This window comes from Gorilla gorilla, chromosome 20, assembly GCF_029281585.2.
Source record: "Gorilla gorilla gorilla isolate KB3781 chromosome 20, NHGRI_mGorGor1-v2.1_pri, whole genome shotgun sequence".
In the NCBI taxonomy this organism is placed as follows: domain Eukaryota; kingdom Metazoa; phylum Chordata; class Mammalia; order Primates; family Hominidae; genus Gorilla; species Gorilla gorilla.
The window spans coordinates 64,976,125-64,997,922 of NC_073244.2; the positions used below are offsets into that span (position 1 = coordinate 64,976,125).

At 48.4% G+C, this 21,798-nt stretch overlaps 1 protein-coding gene across 2 annotated transcripts; it reads left to right on the forward strand.

Annotated features, from left to right (window-relative positions):
* Window positions 1–8,874: 8,874 nt before the first annotated feature.
* ERVV-2 (endogenous retrovirus group V member 2, envelope) lies at window positions 8,875–15,823 on the forward strand. 2 transcript variants are annotated; one of them, XM_031003839.2, is made up of 2 exons: window positions 8,875–9,093; window positions 13,010–15,823. In XM_031003839.2, exon 2 carries the CDS (start codon window positions 13,396–13,398, stop codon window positions 15,001–15,003), a length of 1,608 nt encoding a protein of 535 aa, XP_030859699.2. In that variant the 5' UTR covers window positions 8,875–9,093; window positions 13,010–13,395; the 3' UTR covers window positions 15,004–15,823.
* The last annotated feature ends 5,975 nt before the right edge of the window (window positions 15,824–21,798 follow it).

Consider the following 21,798-nt stretch of genomic DNA (forward strand, 5'->3'; position numbering starts at 1 on the left):
GAAGGCACAAGGAAGTTACATGAGAAAGTGGCTCAAATGGCCAGGCATGGTGGCTCACACCTATAATCCCAGCACTTTGGGAGGCCAAGGTGGGTGGATTGCTCGAGGTCAGGGGTTCGAGACCAGCTTGGTCAACAAGGCAAAACCCCATCTCTACTAAAAATACAAAAATTAGCCGGGTGTGGTGGTGCATGCCTGTAATCCTAGCTACTCAGGAGGCTGAGGCAGGAGAATCGCTTGAACCCGGGAGGTGGAGGTTGCAGTGAACTGAGATTGTGCCACTGCACTCCAGCCTGGGTGACAGAATGAGACTCCATCTCAAAAAAAAAGAAAAAAAGAGAAAGTGGCTCAAATGCCTATGGTCTCTACTCCTGCCACCCTGCCTTCTCTCCCTCAGCCTGCATCAACATCCTCATGGGGAGTCCCCTATGATCAGTTAACAGAGCAGAAGAAGACTAGGGCCCAGTTTACAGATGGTTCTGCATGATATGCAGGTACCACCTGAAAGTAGACAGCTGCAGCACCTTCTAGGACATCCCTGAAGAATAGTGGTGAAGGGAAATCTTCCCAATGGGCAGAACTTTGAGCAGCACACCTGGTTGTGCACTTCGGTTTGAAGGAGAAATGGCCAGATGTGTGATTATATACTGACTCATGAGTTGTAGCTAACGGTTTGGCTGGATGGTCAGGGACTTGGAAGGAGCATGATTGGAAAATTGGTGACAGAAAAATCTGGAGAATTTCCATCCAAATGTTGATGGACCCGAGTGGTCAAAAACAGTGAAGGTATTTGTGTCCCACATGAATGTTCACCAAAGGATGACCTCAGCAGAGGAGGATTTTAATAATGAAATGGATAGGATAACTCATTCTGTGGATACCACTCAGCCTCTTTCCCCAGCCACTCCTGTCATCACCCAATGGGCTCATGAACAAAGTGGCCATGGTAGCAGGGATGGAGGTTACACATGGGCTCAGCAATATGGACTTCCATTCACCAAGGCTGACCTGGCTATGGCCACCTCTGAGTGCCTAATTTGCCAGGAGCAGAGACCAACATTGAGCCCTCAATATGGCACCATTCCTTGGGAGTGATCAGCCAGGCACTTGGTGGCAGGTCTTCCATCATGGAAAGGCCAGCAGTTTGTCCTTACTGGAATAGACACTTAGGCCAGATACGGATTTGCCTTTCCTGTGATTCTCCCACCTCGGTCTCCCAAGTAGTAGCTGAAATTATAGGCATGCATTACCACGCCCAGCTAATTTTTGTTTTTTCTTTTTTTTTTGAGATGGAGTCTCGCTCTGTCACCCAGGCTGGAGTGCAGTGGTGTGATCTCAGCTCACTGCAAGCTCCACCTCCTGGGTTGACACCATTCTCCTGCCTCAGCCTCCCGAGTAGCTGGGACTACAGGTGCCCGCCACCACACCCGGCTAATTTTTTGTATTTTTAGTAGAGATGGGGTTTCACCGTGTTAGCCAGATGGTCTCGATCTCCTGATCTTGTGATCTGCCCGCCTCGGCCTCCCAAAGTGCTGAATTTTTGTATTTTCAGTAGAGACGGGGTTTCACCATGTTGGCAAGGCTGATCTTGAACTCCTGACCCCAGGTGATCCGCCTGCCTCGGCCTCCCAAAGTGCTGGGATTACAGGTGTGAGCCACAGTGCCCAGCTGACTGCTGAACTTTTTTTTTTTTTTTGAGATGGAGTTTCACCTTTGTTGCCCAGGTTGGAGTGCAAAGGCACGATCTCGGCTCACCACAACCTCTGCCTCCCAGGTTCAAGTGATTCTCCTGCCTCAGCCTCCCAAGTAGCTGGGATTACAGGCATGCACAACACCTGGCTAATTTTGTATTTTTAGTAGAGATGGGGTTTCTCCATGTTGGTCAGGCTGGTCTCGAACTCCCGACCTCAGGTGATCTGCTCACTTTGGCCTCCCAAAGTGCTGGGAATAATGAGCCACCAAGCCCAGCCGCAAGAAAAAAAGTTTTTTTTTTTTCAAAGCTGAAGCCTGGAAGAACATATAGGTGACTAAAAATTAGACAAAAAGAAAAAAAAACAGAAAAAAAGTCAATGTAATACACCGCACTGACAAAGTGAAGGACAAAAATCACGTGATCATCTCAACTGATGCGTAAAAAGTATTTGAGAAAATCCAGTACTGTTCATGATTTTAAAAAACCATTTAAACTAGAAAGAGAAGAAAATACCAGAAGATGAGATTTAGCTGTGATTTCTTGGATACAATATGAAAAGCACTGGCAGAAAAGCAAAAAGAGATGAAAGGAACTACATCTAAGTGAAAAACTTCTGTGCATCAAAAGAGAATGCTCCAGCAAGGATGTAGAAGAGCGAGCTCCTGTTTCCCAACACAAAAGTAAAATGTCAAAACTTGCAGGTTAAAATATCACAATAAAACATTCACTGAAAAACATGTTTTAAATCTCATATCGATGTATAAATACGTTACTATAAATCTTGTGCTGACTCTTGCCATGAACTGAGAATGGTGGTTCTCCACTGAGCACGAGGAAGGAAGCGGAACAGAAAAAACGATGTGTTACATCTTAGTGCCTAAGCTATAAGTTTGGAGTTTTACTATAAAACATTCACCATGTGATGTTCAAAATAAAATAGAATATTTAATAATTATTGGGTTAAAAAAATGGTTCAATTCTCTCCAATGGCAAAGAAGCTGTGATTCGCTGTATGAGCACAGTGATAACCATTCTCACCTAAAACACAGTTCACAGGGGTTCCTCCAGGAATACAACATCTCTGTTCTGGTCTGTCTGAAAATAGTTTAATGTATCTCCTGCTGTTTGACATTTATGTTGACTTCATATATTAAAATGTGTGGAATGAAAAAATCCTATCACTGATGTCTCCATCTAAACTTTCCATTCCATTCCCAGTCATTAAGAGTTTGAACTCAGAAACACAGTGACTCACTTGTTCAGTTCCAAATATAATAAAAACGAGGCAGGAAAGATTTCCCCATAATGTTCTCATTTTAAAGCATTCAACAGGAACTTGTGCATATTAATACCTGACGTCATGGGCAACTTCTTGAATCCTGGTCTACAAAGAGGTGGCATACATCCAAATGTGGCCCCTAAACAATCCCTGCTCCCCAGAAGCACTGAAACCACAAGGCCCACACCCCATCTCCAATCCATGTCTGGGTGTCAGCCCTTCCAAGGACCATGCCCAGCAGAGCCTCTTCAGAAGTTCATGTCACTAGGTCACGCAGGATGGAATCTAAGTGAGATGAGAGGGACTGAGGGAAGGCATGCGTGAGTGAGCAAACATGTCAGGCAGGATGTTTCAAAGATTTGCAATGACATTTTGTTACAGTAGGTAGCTTACCTGGTATGAGAAGGAGAGGGCTCCCCCTCCCCATTCACACACATCAGGAATGAGCCAGGCAACCATCAGGTGATGGTCAGGTGGTTGTTAACTGTCTCTCTAAAATAATAATTAGTCACAGCCGGCACCAGGGAAAGGCATAGATAGGAAACACCTGAAACTGGTGATCAGCCTCTTCCCATGAGATCTCAGGAGTTGGGCGAGTGGACTCAAGCATGTGCATGTGGACAGCCCACCCCAAGGGAAGAACAGCCCACCCCAAGGAAGCGAGACCCCGGAAGTATGCCAACGTATAAAACCCTAAGTCAAAAAGTCAAACCGCACACTTGCCTTTCAAGTCGACCACCTGGCCCTCTTCCAAGTGTACTTTCCTTCCTTTCAGTTCTGCTCTAAAGCTTTTTCTTTTTTCTTTTCTTTTTTTTTTTTTTGAGTCAAAGTCTCACTTTGTCGCCCAGGCTGGAGTGCAGTGGTGTGATCTCGGCTCACCACAACCTCCACCTCCAGGGTTCGAGTGATTCTCCTGCCTCAGCCTCCCGAGTAGCTGGGACTACAGGCGTGCACCAGTAGGCTCGGCTAATTTTTGTATTTTTAGTAGAGACGGGGTTTCTCCATCTTAGCCAGGCTGGTATTGAGCTCCTGACCTCAGGTGATCCGCCTGCCCCGGCCTCCGAAAGTGCTGAGATTACAGGCATGAGCCACCACACCCAGAAAAAAATTTAAAATTTAATATGTGTTATATTATAAACAGAGAAATCAATATGTCACAATTTAATCAACTCATCCAATCAACACCCCCCCACCTTGTTCATTATTCTGTGTTTCCCTTATTCCGTAAATATCTCTCATTCTCATCTTCTCTAACTCTTGGGTTCTTTTCTGTTTCCCCCTGGGTTTCTGCTCCTCATTTTGAGCTTCTCTCCTCTCTTGCTGTTTCTCCACTTCTTCCTGCTATTCCATCTTTTCCACCTGTTCTGCTCCAGTCTTACAACTTGTTTCACCTCCTGTCCCTCTTTCTCCCCAATCACTGGATTGTCCCCAGTGTCCATACATTTCTGCCTCTGTCTTTCCCCATCTCTGCTTCCCCTGTTAAATTCCCTCTTCCCTGTTTACACCCCCTTGTCCTCAGTCTCTAGCACCCTCAGATCCCTAGGCTTATACTGAGGTCTATGATCCATTCTGAGTTAATTTATGCACAAAACGTGAGGTTTTTGTCCGGATTTTTTTTCTTTTTTGCGTTTGGATGTCCAGTTGTTCCAGCACCAAAACTCAAACAGAAACAGACAATCTGAACAGGCGTATAGCTTTCAATGAATTTGAACCAATAATCCCTGAGCACCCTGCTGTGGTTCTTCTGCTCTCCTTGTCACCAGTTGCCCCTTTTTGCTGTCCCAGCACCACGCTGCTGCCTGCCGTGGCTCCAAATCCCTCCTCCTCTCCCTCACTCACTGTCTGAGGAGCCTCCCCTCCGCTGCCCCTCTCCCTACCTTGCTGTCCTTCACCTTTCTGGACATGGAGCTTTTCTCTACATTTCTCCAGTTGTTTCCCCACCCTGTTACTTTCTCAGCTCCTTCTTTGACTCTTCCTGTCTCTTTGAGAATCCCCCACGCATCCTCCATTTTGCCATCTGTTTATGGGTTTCCTTCATTCTCTGTCTCAGTTTGTCTACTTCTCTCGCAGTCCCTGTTTCCAGATCCCCTTGGCCCACACATTCACAGGAGGGTTTGGGGTAAGACACCTGCATCCCGCAGGAGCACATTTTTCCAGGTGGTGGAGCTGGGAAGGCAAGAACACCGGGTGTCACACGACAGGCCCTGGGCACCTCCCTAAAGCGGGCTCAGGGGAAGCGGGGACTGCAAACGAGAGGCCTGGGGAGCAGCAGGGCCCAGCATGAGTTGGAGGGAGGTGGGGGGCGAAGGCGCCTTAGGATAGGGGTGGGGTCTGCAGGATCCCGCCAGGCAGAGGACACAGCCTCCCTGGGACTGGGGCTGCGGGGCCGACGAGGGCGAGTCTGGGAGGCGCCCAGGACGCGACTCCACCTCCCGGGTGAGGACTTGAAAAAGTGCGGGGCAGGAGGAGGGGTCAGTACAGGGTTTCGAACGGAAAAATTTAAGGAAAGAACATGTCTACATGACCTGAAGGCAGAAACACTGGCGACGGAACCAGCCTCAGAATGATTTTACCCCAAATCACTGAAACGACCCCAAAAGTCTCATAGCGATGTGTGACTTACTAGCAGTGAGGGGAGCGGTATGAGAATTTTCAGGGGTGTACGAACCTCCAAATCCGGGGTATGGAGGTGAGAGGACTGCGAAGCCCAAGTTTAATCTTAATAATAGACAGAGGGTAATCCGCGCACCGCCATAAGGTTCACTCCGCGCGATCTGTTTCCGGGTCTGCAGGAAACTAAGCGCAGAGCGGAATCCAGGGCGGGTCCCGCGAGCGACAGCGTGGGGAGGGAAGAAAGAAGGGGGCGGGGCCTCCGCGGAGGGGCGGGGCCTATGCTTTCCTCTTCTGGCTCCCATGGCATCTCTATTTTTCGGGTTTAGGAGGCAACATTTACCAGTGAGGCTGAAGCAACTCAGCAGGATCTCCCTGGGGCAGGGCAAACTGTTGGTGATTGGATCCAGAAAAATTCCTGCTATTGAAAAAGTTTAGCAACTTAATTTAAAAGCCCCAGAATTGTCTGTGAAGGGGATGCAAACTGGAATGTGAAAGGCAAACTCTGCGTGGGGGGATGGATCAATCCCATGCTGATGTCCCACAAAACAAAATAGAAATCCTTTTATTTTTTATTTATTTATTTTTTTGAGACTGAGTCTTGCTCTGTCACCCAGGCTGGAGTGCAGTGGTGCGATCTCGGCTCACCGCAAGCTCCGCCTCCCGGGTTCACGCCATCCTCCTGCCTCAGCCTCCTGAGTAGCTGGGACTACAGGCGCCTGCCACCATGCCCAGCTAATTTTTTGTATTTGTAGTAGAGACGGGGTTTCACCGTGTTAGCCAGGATGGTTTCAATCTCCTGACCTCGTGATCCGCCCACCTTAGCCTCCCAAAGTGCTGGGATTACAGGCGTGAGCCACCGCGCCCAGCCCAAACAACGATTTTAAAAAATAATAAATACATGTGTTCTACTTGAAAAACAGAACTAAAAGTAATAAGAACAATAGCAAACTTTGCTCCTTATCTCAGTTTTTGAATGACATTGAAGGGTCCTCAGTGTGCATTTTGGCTGTGTGGTATTCATTTCGATCACATGCAAGACACTGATCAGTTCTTGTTGGAAGATATGACTCTACATTTCTAACTTCAAGGGTCTCTGTAACTGTCGAATTAAGCAGAAAGCTAGGGTCATATTAAGAAAAATAGTGTTCCCTTATACATTTTTCTGCTGATCATGGGAAAACATATTCTCACAGCTTCATGAATTATTTGGTCACAATTTGACAATAAAAACACTAATTTATATGTCAGATCCATGTCACATTCTCATATTAATCTAAATTTTCTTTTCTTTTTTTTTTTTTTTGAGACAGTCTTGCTGCGTTGCCCGGGCTGGAGTGCAGTGGTGCGATCTCGGCTCACTGCAAGCTCCGCCTCCCAGGTTCACGCCATTCTCCTGCCTCAGCCTCCCGAGTAGCTGGGACTACAGGCGCCCGCCACCTCGCCCGGCTAATTTTTTGTATATTTAGTAGAGACAGGGTTTCACCGTGTTAGCCAGGATGGTCTCGATCTCCTGACCTCGTGATCCACCCACATTGGCCTCCCATAGTGCTGGGATTATAGGCATGCGCCCGACCTCAGTCTAAATTTTCTTGACATCCTTTTTGGTACCAGCTGAGCCCTGACGAAGGAAGGTAATTCAGAGACATTTTCTCTTGTGATCAGAGAAATAACCTAATGAGAATAAACTTATTTTGATTGGGTTTTTTTGTTTTTTGTTTGTTTTTGAGACAGGGTCTCACACTGTCCCCTAGGCTGGACTGCAGTGGCATGATCACAGCTCACTGTACCCTCCACCTCCTGGGCTCAAGCCATCCTCCCAGCTCAGCCTCCTCAATAGCTGGGACTAGAGGGTCATGACACTATGCCCAGCTAATTTTTTTGTATTTTTTGTAGACATAGGGTTTTGTCATGTTGCCCAGGCTGGTCCCAAACTTCTGAACTCAAGTGATCCGCCTGTGTCAGCCTCCCAGTGTGCTGGGATTACAGGTGTGCACCACCATCCCCAGCTGAAAATAAAATTAAGGTGAAGAAAGTTGTTCTCTGTGATCTCAGGGGAAAACCTTCAGGTAAATTTGCATTCAGATTGAATAGAAGAAACAAACAAATGTGGATGAACTAGATACTACCTTAAAAGTCTTTCTAGCGCCAGGTGCAGTGGCTCATGCCTGTAATCCCATCACTTTAGGAGACTGAGGTAGGCAGATCATGAGGTCAGGAGATCGAGACCATCCTGGCCAAAGTGGCGAAACCCCGTCTCTACTAAAAATACAAAAACTAGCTGGGCGTGGTGGCATGTGGCTGTAATCCCAGCTACTCGGGAGGGTGAGGCAGGAGAATCGCTTGAACCAGGGAGTTGGAGGTTGCAGTGAGCCGAGATCACACCACTGCACTCCAGCCTGGGTGACAGAGTGAGACACCTTTACAAAAAATAAATAAATAAAGTCTTTCTGTCCACAAACCAGCTTGGAGTAGGTAGGTAGCCAGGCATGAGCAGTTAAAGGAGCCCCTGGGAAAGGAATCTTAAGAAACACAGCCCACTGACAATCCCCTTTTGACAGCAAAAGCAGGACAGTGGCTACATTGCCTACACCTGTCCTTGTGGCTGGACTTGTCTGGCCCAGGAAGGGAATTATCAGGCCCTAGCCAGAAATAACCCAGCTAGGGGATTTTCCCTGTTAAGGAGCGTGCACACTCCTCTAATAATTCATCCTAGAATGGCCTTTTGCTCACTATAATACTAAGAAACACATCCCCTTTTTTCAAATATGATCTTAGAAAAAAATAAATAAGGGCCGGGTGCGGTGGCTCATGCCTGTAATCCCAGTACTTTGGGAGGCCGAGGCAGGTGGATCACGAGGTCAGGAGATGGATACCATCCTGGCTAACACGGTGAAATCCCGTCTCTACTAAAAATACAAAAAAAAAAATTAGCTGGGCGTGGTGGCGGGCGCCTGTGGTCCCAGCTACTCAGGAGGCTGAGGCAGGAGAATGGCGTGAACCCGGGAGGCGGAGCTTGCAGTGAGCCGAGATCGCACCACTACACTCCAGCCTGGGCGACAGAGTGAGACTCCGTCTCAAAAAAAAAAAAAAAAAAAAAAAAAAAAGCCACACCCCTGGGTGGAGATTTGAGATGCTAAGGAGACATGTGATGTGTGCACGGACAGTCACAGCACGTTCCTGCCCAAAGGACTTCCCAGAACATGCTTACTAATAATGCCTGTGCACGGCCCCTTCATGAATAATCATGTCAGGTTCTCATTAAAAGGGTCAGGCCAGCATGAGTAAGGACAGACTCCTTCTTTTCAGGAGCCCACTCGGTTCTGTCGTTCAGGGTGTCGCTTCTTTCTGAGCTCCTGTCTCTTTAAATGAAGGGCATTTACCCTTTAACTCTTTCTGCGCATCTCTTGACTGAATCCAAGAAGACCAAGAACCAGAGGACTTCCACACCCCTCTGGGTAACATCTGGTGTTTTCACCTGGTTACCTGGTTACCTCGCCTGGTTATCCAGGTAAGTGCCAAAAAGCTGGTACCAGATTCTCTGGTTGACGACCTCTGCTTCTTTCTGCACTGAAGAACCTCCTGCCCTAATGCAGATCTTGCAGCTTTAAGGGGAGGGGTTTTTCCTCTCGGGCTCTGTTCACTAACAACTGCCCAGTACCATTTCCCTTCAGCGACTGTCACTCTGCTGCCTCTGGCTGATTTCTCAGCTCACCCTGAGGGGTGACAAGCAGAGGAGGAAGGACTTTAAACTCCACACTGAGTAGATCTGAGACACATGGTGACCCTTCCTGCAGGAGGCTTGTGAAGGTGGCAGGGAATACGCCTGGCTGTGCAGTGACTGGGGAGCTTCATATTTTTTTCTGGGGGGGACAGAGTTTCATTCTGTCGCCCAGGCTGGAGTGCAGTGGTGTGATCTCGGCTCACTGCAACCTCCACCTCCCGGGTTCAAGCGATTCTTCTGCCTCAGCCTCCCGAGTAGCTGGGACTACAGGCGTGTGCCACCATGCCCGGCTAATTTTTGTATTTTTAGTAGAGAGGGGGTTTCACCATATTGGCCAGGCTGGTCTCGAACTCCTGACCTCGTGATCCGCCCACCTCGGCCTCCCAAACTGCTGGGATTACAGGCGTGAGCCACTGCGACCGGCGCATATCTTTTAACTAAAACTACGATCCGGTGTTAATCAGCTCTTACACTTGCCGTTCATGGCCGTTCACTCCCCTGAACACCATATGTCCCCACCGTTGATTAATCTCCCAGGTCACTCTGCTTACTCTTTGCTGTCCCTCTCCTCGCCGCAGGGATTTCATGAATTCTTCCTGCGGGTGCAAGCCTCTTGCAGGGCCTGTTTATCCAGGACCTGCTGCGTTTGCTTCACTCAGGCGCCAGAGTCCTTTGAGGGCCTATGCTGATGTTTATACTTTTTTCCTCAGAAATGAGACTCAGCTTTGTCCTTTCCCTTGCCTCCTTTTTCACTGGAGGGACCGGCACTGGGAGGATGCCTGCTTAAAGAAATCCCTCATTTTGGCCAGGCACGGTGGCTCATGCCTGTAATCCCAGCACTCTGAGAGGTTGAGGGGGGTGGATCACCTGAGGGCAGGAGTTCAAGACCAGCCTGGCCAACATGGTGAAACCCCATCTCTACTAAATATACAAAAATTAGCCGGGCGTGGTGGCGCACGCTTGTAATCCCAGCTACTTGGGAGGCTGAGGCAGAAGAATTGCTTGAACCCAGGAGGTGGACATTGCAGTGGGCCGAGATCACACCATTGCACTCCAGCCTGGGCAACAAGAGCGAAACTCTGTCTGGAAAAAAAAAAAGAAAGAAAGAAATCCCTCATTTATTATTGGGTCCTTCTCCGCCTGCCTACTTTTCAAGAATGCCTCATTCTGTGACTCCTCAATGGAACTGCCTGGCTCCTCCAGAGGGTCACCTGTGACCACTTCCTTACTCCCTAGTTTCTCTGTACAACCAGGGTTTCCAATGGGCCACAGGAGACTGCTTTCTCCACCTCATTAGGCCGTTGTAACGGACCTGTGAAGTACTCAGGTCCTTTTTGCTTTTTGTTGAATAAGCTGATAGAAAATGCTTCTCACATTCCCCTTGCTGTTTATGTGATCATATAATGGACTAAAAAACCAGAATCAACAGCCCAGTTCACTAACTCTGAGCCCCAGGGGGTCTTCTATGCTTTTCAAGCATTTTTTTCTGTATAAACTCCAAGGAACCTTTTAATAGTGGGGGAAGATATCACATCTTTTCCGTTCCTGTAATCATTAGTATTAGCCCAATATCATTATGTATTAAGAAGACCTAGGCCGGGCGCATTGGCTCACTTTTGTAATCCCAGCACTTTCAGAGGCCAAGGCGGGTGTATCACCCGAGGTTGTGAGTTCGAGACCAGCCTGATCAACATGGAGAAACCCCGTATCGGCTGGGCACGGTGGCTGATGCCTATAATCCCAGCACTTTGGGAGGCTGAGGCGGGCAGATCACGAGGTCAGGAGTTCGAGACCAGCCTGGCCAATATGGTGGAACCCTGTCTCTACTAAAAAATTAGCCGGGCCTGGTGGCATGGATCTGTAATCCCAGCTATTCAGGCGGCTGAGGCAGAAGAATCTCTTGAACCTTGGACACAGAGGTTGCAGTGAGCTGAGATCGCGCCACTGCACTCCAGCCTGGGTGACAAAGTGAGACTCCATGTCAAAAAAAAAAGAAACCCCGTCTCTACTAAAAATACAAAAATAGCTGGGCATGGTGGTGGACACCAGTAATCCCAGCTACTCAGGAGGCTGAGGCAGAAGAATCGCTTGAACCCAGCAGGCGGAGGTTACCATGAGCCAAGATAGCGCCACTGCACTCCAGCCTGGGCAACAAGAGAGAAACTGTCTCAAAAAAAAAAAAAAAAAAAAAGGACTTTAGAAGTCCCTTCTCTGCAGAATTCAGCAGGGGCACAACTACTGGGCTTCCTGCAGAACCAAGGTCACTGGAACATGAGAGAAGAGAAGAGAACTACTCTCATGGCAGACATTCTTTCACCCGTCCTTACCCAACATGGAAGAGTGGAAGGCATCACTGCTGGGCATCAATCCCAGGAAATCTAAGAAATCCTTCTGAGCAAAACAATAGGAAGGAATGCAAACAGCAGAGCACACAGTAGGGCTAATTCCAGAGCTCCAAGGTGAAGGACACTTCACCCTTGCAGGGAGAGGCATGAGACACCTCATTTAGGTCAAGGATTGGAATGCCTGACCTTCATGAGTCACCAAATAGGTAAAGGGACACTTCCTCTATCCTGCATTCTCCCTTGTCTTGTCTTTCAGATGGGTAATCAGATCTTTATATCCCAGGATTCCCCTCCTGGATCCCCTTGGAATCTGGGATGAGGTTGATCCCCAGATTGTAAAACAAAAGAGACTGATTTTCCTTTGCAATATAGTTTGGTCAAAGGTGGGGAGCTTAAATGTTAATACCATATTCCAGCTTGACCTTTACTGCCAACGCCAACACAAATGGTCAGAGGTCCCTTATGTGAAAATCTTCATGATCTCGTGGGAAAACCCTGATTTTTGTAAAGGCTGCAAAACAGGCTCAAAACAAAAAGAAAAAGGAAACAGCCAAGGGCGGTGGCTCATGCCTGTAATCCTAGCACTTTGGGAGGCCAAGGTGGGCTGATCACCTGTCAGGTAACCAGGTGGCCAGGTGACCGGGCTGGTCAGGAGTTTGAGACCAGCCTGGCCAACATGGTGAAACCCCATCTCTACTAAAAATACAAAAAAATTAGCCGGGCATGGTGGCGGTCACCTGTAATCCCAGCTACTCGAGAGGCTGAGGCAGGAGAATCACTTGAACCCAGGAGGCGGAGGTTGCAGTGAGCTGAGATCACACCATTGCACTCCAGCTTGGGAGACAAGAGCAATACTACATCTCAAAAAAACAAACAAACAAAAAAGGCCAGCCACAGTGGCTCATGCCTGTAATCCCAGTACTTTGAGAGGCTGAAGCAGGCAGATCATCTGAGGTCAGGAGTTCAAGACCAGCCTGACCAATGTGGAGAAACCTTGTCTCTACTAAAAATACAAAATTAGCTGGGCATGCTGGTGCATGCCTGTAATCCCAGCTACTCGGGAGGCTTAGGCAGGTGAATCGCTTGAACCTGGGAGGCGGAGGTTGCGGTGAGCCGAGATCCCGCCATTGCACTCCAGCCTGGGCAACAAGAGCAAAATTCCATCTCAAAAAAAAAAAAAAAAAAAAAAAAACAAGCCATTCAGGAGTTTGGACAAAAGGTACTGCCTGCTCTTGACCCTTTCAGGAATCAACACCCATTATACCAACCAGGGTCAAAAAACCTGGAGAGATGAGTCATCTGGGTCTCAACTCCCCTATGGAAAGGCCCCTTTACTGTTTTACTTTCCACCCCAACAGCTATCAACATTTCTGGCATCTCCAGTTGGATACATCAGTCTCAAGTAAAACTGTGGGAAGGTCCCGAAGAACCACAGAAGAACAACAGAATTCAGTGCCCGAGCATTCTTGTGAGCCACTGGAGAACTTAAAATTCCACTTCAAGTGAAAAGATAAGTAAAGCCTTCTCTCTGTTCACCCAAAACTAAAGTCAGTCTCAGTACTGGGAATCTTGGTTGCGGTGGCGTTGGTTCTTCTCCTTATTTTGACCCACACTGGCATGCCACCTGAAGTCCCGATAACAGCCTGATTTCTCACTAAACACTCCATCGAACCATTTCATTATTTGTATCTCCTATTTTCAGTACTTTCCTTTTGCTTTCACAAAGCTTAAGGGAGAATCAGCTATGACAGAGAAATTCCTTTTCCTTTATCTTTCCCTCCTTCCCATGCCCCTACTCTCACAGGCACAGTGGAATGAAAATTCCCTTGTCAGTTTTTCCAAAATAATTGCTTCGGGAAACCATCTAAGCAACTGTTGGATCTGCCACAACTTCATCACCAGGTCCTCATCTTACCAATATATTTTGGTAAGAAATTTTTCTTTAAACCTAACATTTGGTTCAGGAATCCCTGAAGGCCAACATAAATCTGTTCCGCTCCAGGTTTCGCTTGCTAACTCAGCGCACCAAGTCCCCTGCCTGGATCTCACTCCACCTTTCAATCAAAGCTCTAAAACTTCTTTCTATTTCTACAACTGCTCTTCTCTAAACCAAACCTGTTGTCCATGCCCTGAAGGACACTGTGACAGGAAGAACACCTCTGAGGAGGGATTCCCCAGTCCCACCATCCATCCCATGAGCTTCTCCCCAGCAGGCTGCCACCCTAACTTGACTCACTGGTGTCCAGCTAAACAAATGAACGATTATCGAGACAAGTCACCCCGAAACCACTGTGCAGCTTGGGAAGGAAAAGAGCTAATCACATGGAGGGTTCTATATTCGCTTCCCAAGGCACACACTGTCCCCACATGGCCAAAAACTACTGTTCCCCTGGGAGGGCCCCTATCCCCTGCATGCAATCAAACTCTTCCAGCAGGGTGGAAATCGCAGTTACACAAGTGGTTCGACAGCCACATCCCCCGGTGGGCCTGTACCCCTCCTGGCTATGTATTTTTATGTGGACCACAAAAAAATAAACTGCCCTTTGATGGAAGTCCTAAGATAACTTATTCAACCCCCGCTGTGGCAAACCTCTATACTTGCATTAATAATATCCAACATACGGGAGAATGTGCTGTGGGACTTTTGGGACCACGGGGGATAGGTGTGACCATCTATAACACCACCCAACCCAGACAGAAAAGAGCCCTGGGTCTAATACTGGCAGGGATGGGAGCGGCCATAGGAATGATCGCCCCATGGGGAGGGTTCACTTATCATGATGTCACCCTCAGAAATCTCTCCAGACAAATAGAAAACATAGCTAAGAGTACCAGAGATAGCATCTCTAAACTCAAGGCCTCCATAGATTCTCTAGCAAATGTAGTCATGGACAACAGATTGGCCTTAGATTACCTCTTAGCAGAGCAGGGTGGAGTCTGTGCAGTGATCAATAAATCCTGTTGCGTTTATGTCAATAACAGTGGGGCGATAGAGGAGGATATAAAAAAGATCTATGATGAGGCTACGTGGCTCCATGACTTTGGAAAAGGAGGTGCTTCAGCAAGGGCCATCTGGGAGGCTGTGAAGTCTGCCCTCCCCTCCCTCAACTGGTTTGTCCCTTTACTGGGACCAGCAACAGTTATACTCTTACTTTTCCTCTTTGGCCCTTGTTTCTTTAATTTACTGATTAAGTGTGTCTCTTCTAGGATAAAGCAATTTCACATGAAGTCCCCCCAAATGGAAAGATATCAGCTATCTGTCATTGGAGGCCCCAGCACCTATAAGCACATCTCCCCCTTGGATGCCAGTGGGCGAAGATTCCGGGAAACTATGGAGGAATTTTCTCTCTGAGACAGAGCAAGAGAGGGAGACCCTGATGACTTCTTCGCCCCATGTCAGCAGGAAGTAGTTACAGAAGACCCACGACGTCCTTACAACCAGAGCTTTTCAGGGTCTCCATCTCTTGAGGAGGGAAATACTAGGGTAGACAGGTAGGCAGGCATGAGCAGGCAAGAGAGCCCTTCTTGGGAAAGGAATCTTTAGAAACGCAGCCCACTGATAGCTTCCTTGGTGATGCTGCCCACAGACAGTCAGCACTTCTCTAATAACCCATCCTAGAACAGCCTTTTGCTTTTTTTTTTTTTTTTTTTTTTTTGAGACAAGTTCTTGCTCTGTCTCCCAGGCTGGAGTACAATGGTGCGATCTCGGCTCACTGCACCCTCCACCTCCCAGGTTCAATTGATTCTCCTGTTTCAGCCTCCTCAGTAGCTGGGACTACAGGCATGTGCCGCCATGCCCGGCTAATTTTGTATTTTTAGTAGAGATGGGGTTTCATCACGTTGGTCAGGCTAGTCTCAAACTCCCGACCTCAGGTGATTCGCTCACCTCAGCCTCCTAAAGTGCTGGGATTATAGACATGAGCCACTGCGCCTGGCTACTCAGAACACTTCTGAATGGCACGTTCATGAAAAATCATGTAAGGTTCTCATAAAAACATCTGCCCAGCCATTAGTAGGAGTAGACACGTCCTTTTGATCAGCCCACCCTGTTCTGTGTTTCTGGGTGTACTGTTTTGATGACTTTAAAAGCTCCCATAAAAACGAAGGCACTAGCAGCTGGCTCATTCTTCTGATGCCCTCTCTTTTTAAATAAAGTTTACTTAACCCTTTAACTCTTTCTGTGTGTCTCCTGACTGAATTCCTTCCTTGAGGAAGACCAAGAACTGAAGGATTCCCCACCCCTCGTGGTAACCAAAGGTCTATGAAGGATTTAGTGCATCTAAACTAGTAAATACAGGCTGGGCGTGGTGGCTCACACCTGTAATCCCAGCACCTTGGGAGGCTAAGGCAGGCGGATCACCTGAGGTCAGGAGTTCGAGACCAGCCTGGCCAAAATGGTGAAACCCCGTCTCTATTAAAAATACATATATTAGCCAAACGTGGTGGTGGGCACCTGTAATCTCAGCTACTCTAGGGGGTGAGGCAGGAGAATTGCATGAACCCAGGAGATGGAGGTTGCAGTGAGCTGAGATTGTACCACTATACTCCAGCCTGGGCAACAGAGCAAGACTCCATCTCAAATAAATAAATAAATAAATAAATAGATAAATAAATAAACTAGTAAATACAAACTGCACTCAACTGTCCAAGAAATACTCTTTATTTCTTAAACGTTGGGAAAATATAATTAAAGGCAAAATAATTTTCTCCTCACCCAGAAATCCTCTCCACAAAGGAAAACAATAAATTGATAATCCCAGCCCAGTTAGTGGCTGGTGAATGCCTCTACCTTAATCAATACATGTTTCGAAGCAGTCAGCATCTATTTTCTCATGAAAGATGACTCCAGAGAACCTGGTCTTTGCTTTGCCTGGTAGGCGAGGAATACCTTAATCTTATCAGAAATATATAAATTGGTCGGGTGCGGTAGCTCATGCCTGTAATCCCAGCACTTTGGGAGGCCGAGGCAGGCAGATCACGAGGTCAGAAGATTGAGACCATCCTGGCTAGCACGGTGAAACCCCATCTCTACTAAAAATACAAAAAAATTAGGCGGGGCGTAGTGGCGGGCACCTGTAGTCACAGCTACATGGGAGCCAAGATGGTGAAACCCCATCTCTACTAAAAATACAAAAATTAGCCAGGCGTGGTGGCGGGCACCTGTAGTCCCAGCTACTCGGGATGCTGAGGCAGGAGAATGGCGTGAACCTGGGAGGCGGAGCTTGCAGTGAGCCGAGATGGCGCCACTGCACTCCAGCCTGGGTGACAGAGCGAGACTCCGTCTCAAAAAAATAAAAAATAAAAAATAAAAAGAATTTGGAGTCAGAAACACAGTGACTCACTTGTAGAGTTTCAAACATAACATAAACGAGGCAGGAAAGCTTTCCCCTTAGTGTTCTAATTTTAAAGCATTTAGCAGGAACTCGTGCATAGTAATATTTGACTTCATGGGCAGTTTCTTGAATCCTGTTCTGCAAAGAGGTGGCATGCATCCAGATGTGGCCCCTAAACAATCCCTGCTGCCCAGCATACAACCCACACAAATATACGACAAGAAAACAAAACCTTAGACCAATATCCCTGAAAATATTGGTGAAAAAGTCCTCAACATAATATTAGGGGGCCCACACCCCATCTCCAATCCAGGCCCCAGTGGAGCTTCTTCCCAAGTTCATGTCACTAGGTCACGGGCAATGGAATGTAAGTGAGATAAGAGGGACTGAGGGACCGCATGGGTGAGTGAGCAAATATGTCAGGCAGGATGCTTCAGACTCAAAGACTTGCAACTCCAAAGAATGACATTTTGTTATTGTAGGTAACTCCTCTGGTATAAGCAGGGCAGGGCAGGGCAGGAGAGGGCTCCCCCTCCCCATACACACACATCAGGAATGTCAGGCAACTATCAGATGATGGTCAGGTGGCTGTTAAACATCTAAAATACTAGTCACGGCTGGCACCAGGGAAAGGCAGGCTCCTCACACACAGAAAACACCTGAAACTGGTGATCTGCTGCTTCCCATGAGATCTCAGGAGTTGGGCGAGTGGACTCAAGCACGCGCATGCGGACAGCCCACCCCAAGGGAAGAATCAGGGAAGCAAGACCCTGGAAGTATACCAATGTATAAAACCCCAAGTCAAAAGGTCGAAGTGCACACTTGCCTTTCAAGTCACCCACTCGGCACTCGGCCCTCTTACAAGTGTACTTTCCTTCCTTTCATTTCTGCTCCAAAGCTTTTTTTTCTTTTTTCTTTTTTTTTTTTTTTTTTTTTGAGACAAGGCCTTGCTGTGTCACTCAGGCTGGAGTGCGATGACATCATCTTGGCTCACTGCCAACCTCCACATCCTGGGCTCAAAAGATTCTCCTGCCTCAGCCTCCCAAGTAGCTGGGATTACAGCCATGCACCACCGCACCTGGCTAATTTTTATTTTTTGTGTAGAGATGGGGTTTTGCCATGTTGCCCAGGCTGGTTTTGAACTGCTGGACTCAAGCGATACGCCTATCTCAGCCTACCAAAGCATTGAGATTACAGGTGTGAGCCACTGCGCCTGGCCATTTCTGCTCTAAAACTTTTTATTTACTCATTCATTCATTCATTCATTCATTTATTTTTGAGACGGAGTTTCGCTCTTGTTGCCTAGGCTGGAGTGAAATGGCGCCATCTTGGCTCACTGCAACCTCCGCCTCCCACGTTCAAGCGATTCTCCTGTCTCAGCCTCAGGTCAGGCTGATCTCGAACTCGAGACCTCAAGTGATCTGCTGCCTCAGGTCAGGCTGGTCTCGGACTCTCGACCTCACATGATCTGCCGCCTTGGCCTCCCAAAGTGCTAGGATTATAGGCATGAGACACCGCGCCCGGCCCTGCTCTAAAACTTTTTAATAAACTTTTGCTTTCACTCCTGCTCTAAAACTTGCCTCAGTCTCCCCTTATGCCCTATGCCCCTCAGTTGAATTTTTTCTTCTGAGGAGGCAAGAATTGAGGTTGGTGCAGACCTGTACAGATAGGGATTCACCACCTGTAACAATTTCAGAAATATGAGAAATAAAAATCAACCGATACTATTACTTTACCTGAGTAAGAGCCATCCCTGTTTCCTTTTCTTCCTCTTCTAGGCATCTTCCTTGGGTAACATGAAAAAAAGCCTTTAGAAGTCAATCCTGAATGTCTAAAATATGCCGTTTAATGACTGGAATCAACACCCTCATTTTTGTGCCTCAAACACCCATTCAGGGAAGCCCTCACTGTGGAAAGCCGGTTCTCTGGGAGTCATTGCACCAGATGGAACACAGGGACGACAGGCTCCTACAGGAAGACCAACAGGTGAGTTTTGGGCCCGTTTCTTCAGAACCCGCTCCCCTCCCAGAGAAGCCCACACACACACTGCAGCCGTGGGAAGCTGGGCTGGACTGAGCTTCTCTTCAGGGCACAGACCCAGCCCTGACCAAACCCCATGCAGAGCACAGCCCCCCTCACCCATCTGTGGATCACAGGCTGATTTCAGCCCTTAGAAACAAAGGGCGGAGCCTGGGTGCTCAATGCTGGACACCCATGGAATCACCTTTAAATATTATTAAGGACACGTCCCAATGTATTTGAATGAAAACTTCAGGTAAGGGGGCACCAGAGGTGTGCCTGCAAAATGCCCCAGATGCCTGCTGGACTCCCAGAGGAGAGTTGAAGAGACAATTGGACACAGGATTCCAATGTTCAGGGGAGAGGTCTGCAGGGAACATGGAGCCGTGTAGGTGGGTTTAAAGCCATGAGATGAGATGATAAGGGCAGTGCGTGTGGGCAGAGATCAGAAGTCCGAGGGGTAGCCGGCCGGGCGCGGTGGCTCACGCCTGTAATCCCAGCACTTTGGGAGGCCGAGGCGGGCGGATCACGAGGTCAGGAGATCGAGACCATCCTGGCTAACACGGTGAAACCCCGTCTCTACTAAAAATACAAAAAATTAGCCGGGCGTGGTAGTGGGCGCCTGTAGTCCCAGCTACTCGGGAGGCTGAGGCAGGAGAATGGCTTGAACCCGGGAGGTGGAGCTTGCAGTGAGCCGAGATCACGCCACTGCACTCCAGCCTGGGCGACAAAGCAAGACTCCGTCTCAAAAAAAAAAAAAAAAAAAAAAAAAAAAGAAGTCCGAGGGGTAAGCTGAGGGTCACTCCACATTCAGAAAACAGAGCTCAAGACATACTAGAAGAGAAAAGTGTAAAGTGATCAGGGAGGCAAGAAGAAAATTAAGAGAAATACATTTTTATTTTTTTTAATTAAAAACATTTTTGACATGGAGTCTTGCTCTCTCGCCCAGGCTGGAGTGCAGTGGCGCGATCTCCGATGACTGCAACCTCCCTCTCTCGGGATCAAGCGATTTGCCTGCCTCACCCTCAGAGTAGCTGAGATTACAGGCGTGCAGCACCACACCCGGCTAATTTTTAGTAGAGACGGGGGTTTCACCATGTTGGGCAGGCTGGTCTCGAACTCCTGACCTCAAATGATCCACCCGGCTCGGCCTCCCAAAGTGCTGGGATTACAGGCGTGAGCCACCGCGCCTGGATCCTTCTTTCGCTCTTCCCGTCTCTGCGAATCCCGACCCATCCTCTACTTTGCCATGTGTTTATGGGTTTCCTTCATTCTTTCCTCTCAGTTTTTCTAATTCACTCTCAGCCCCTCTCTGTTTCCTGATCCCTTTGGCCCACACATTCACAGGAGGGTTTGGAGTAAGACGCTTGCATCCCAGAGGAGCACATTTTCCAGAGGGTGGAGGTGGGCAGGCAAGAACACCGGGTGTCACAGGACAAGCCCCGGGCACCTTCCCAACGCGGGCGCAGGGGAAGCGGTGACTGCGAAGGGGAGGCTGGGGAGCAGCAGGGCCCGGCACGAGGAGGAGGGAGGTGGGGGGCGACGACGCCTTAGGACAGGGTAGGGTCTTCAGGAGCCTAGGACCAGGCAGAGGACGCGGTCTGCGGCGCTGCGCTCCAGGGCCGACGACGGAGAGGCTGGGAGGCGCTCAGGACGGGAATCCACCTCGCAGGTGAGGACTTTAAAAAGCACGGGGCGGGAGGAGGGGTCAGGAAAGGGTTTTATGCGGGCAGAAGACGCGAATGGCAGGGGACAGGGACTGTCTCAGAGCGAGTTTTACCCACATGGCGAGGTCTGTATTTACCTCGGGTGAAGGGCGCGATGCGGGGATTTTAAGGTCAGCAGAGCGGGTGTGGAAAAGCGGGACGGCGAATCGAAGGCTTAATCTACACCTAGGCACACTCTTGCTAGGTGGCGTCACCTTCACACACCGCGATCCGCTTCCGGGACTCCAAGAAACTGCACGTGCGCGCAGAGCCCGGGTAGCCTGGGGCGGAGCCCGGGGAGAGGCGGGGTCTGCAGAGGGACCGCGGGGGCGGGGCCTGTGCAGCTGTAAGGTAAAAAGCATAGAGTTGTGTGGGCCCCTTCTGTTGGAAAGCAAAATGTTTTCTTTCCACCAAGATGAAAACGGTTTATCTCAAAACTATTTTTGCCAGCAGGTTGGACCCGATCCTGCTAGGGAGTCTCCTGCAGCTCAGCGGTCTGGGAACTGCGAATTCGGTGGGGGGAGGGGGGTCCAGGAGGAGCAGTGAGTGATTGGACCCAGGAAAGTTCCTGCAATTCAAATTAATTGGAGTAACTTACTTTAAAAGCCCTGAAATTATCTGTGAAGGGGATGCAAACTAGACTGTGAAATGCAAAACTGCCCGGAACAAATGTGATACGTAATGCTATTGCCCAAAGGATCCTCCTTTCCATTTCTATCCCACACCTGTCCCAGGGGAAGAGTCAAGTCTGTGCTTCCAGAGACTTTTATAGGACAACACCTGGACCGTGGGCTGTGGACCGTGGAAGGCTAAAACCCGCAGTAAGCCAGATCACCAACTGCTGCTTTAAAACACGCAATAACTTTTTAAAAAATAGATATAAATTGTATTGTTCTTCCTTATACTTGTTATTCGGTTCCACACGTGACAAAACCTCAAATAACTTTGAGATAAACTTTTTTTTTTTTTTTTTTTTTTTTTTTTTGAGATGGAGTCTCGCTCTGTCCCCCAGGCTCCTGGAATACAACGGTTCACTGCAACCTCTGCCTCCCAAGCTCAAGCGATTCTCCTGCCTCAGCCTCTGGAGTA

Excerpts from the sequence above, each read along its gene's own strand:
- ERVV-2 (XM_031003839.2), top strand. The coding sequence starts at position 13,396 with ATGACAGAGAAATTCCTTTTCCTTTATCTTTCCCTCCTTCCCATGCCC.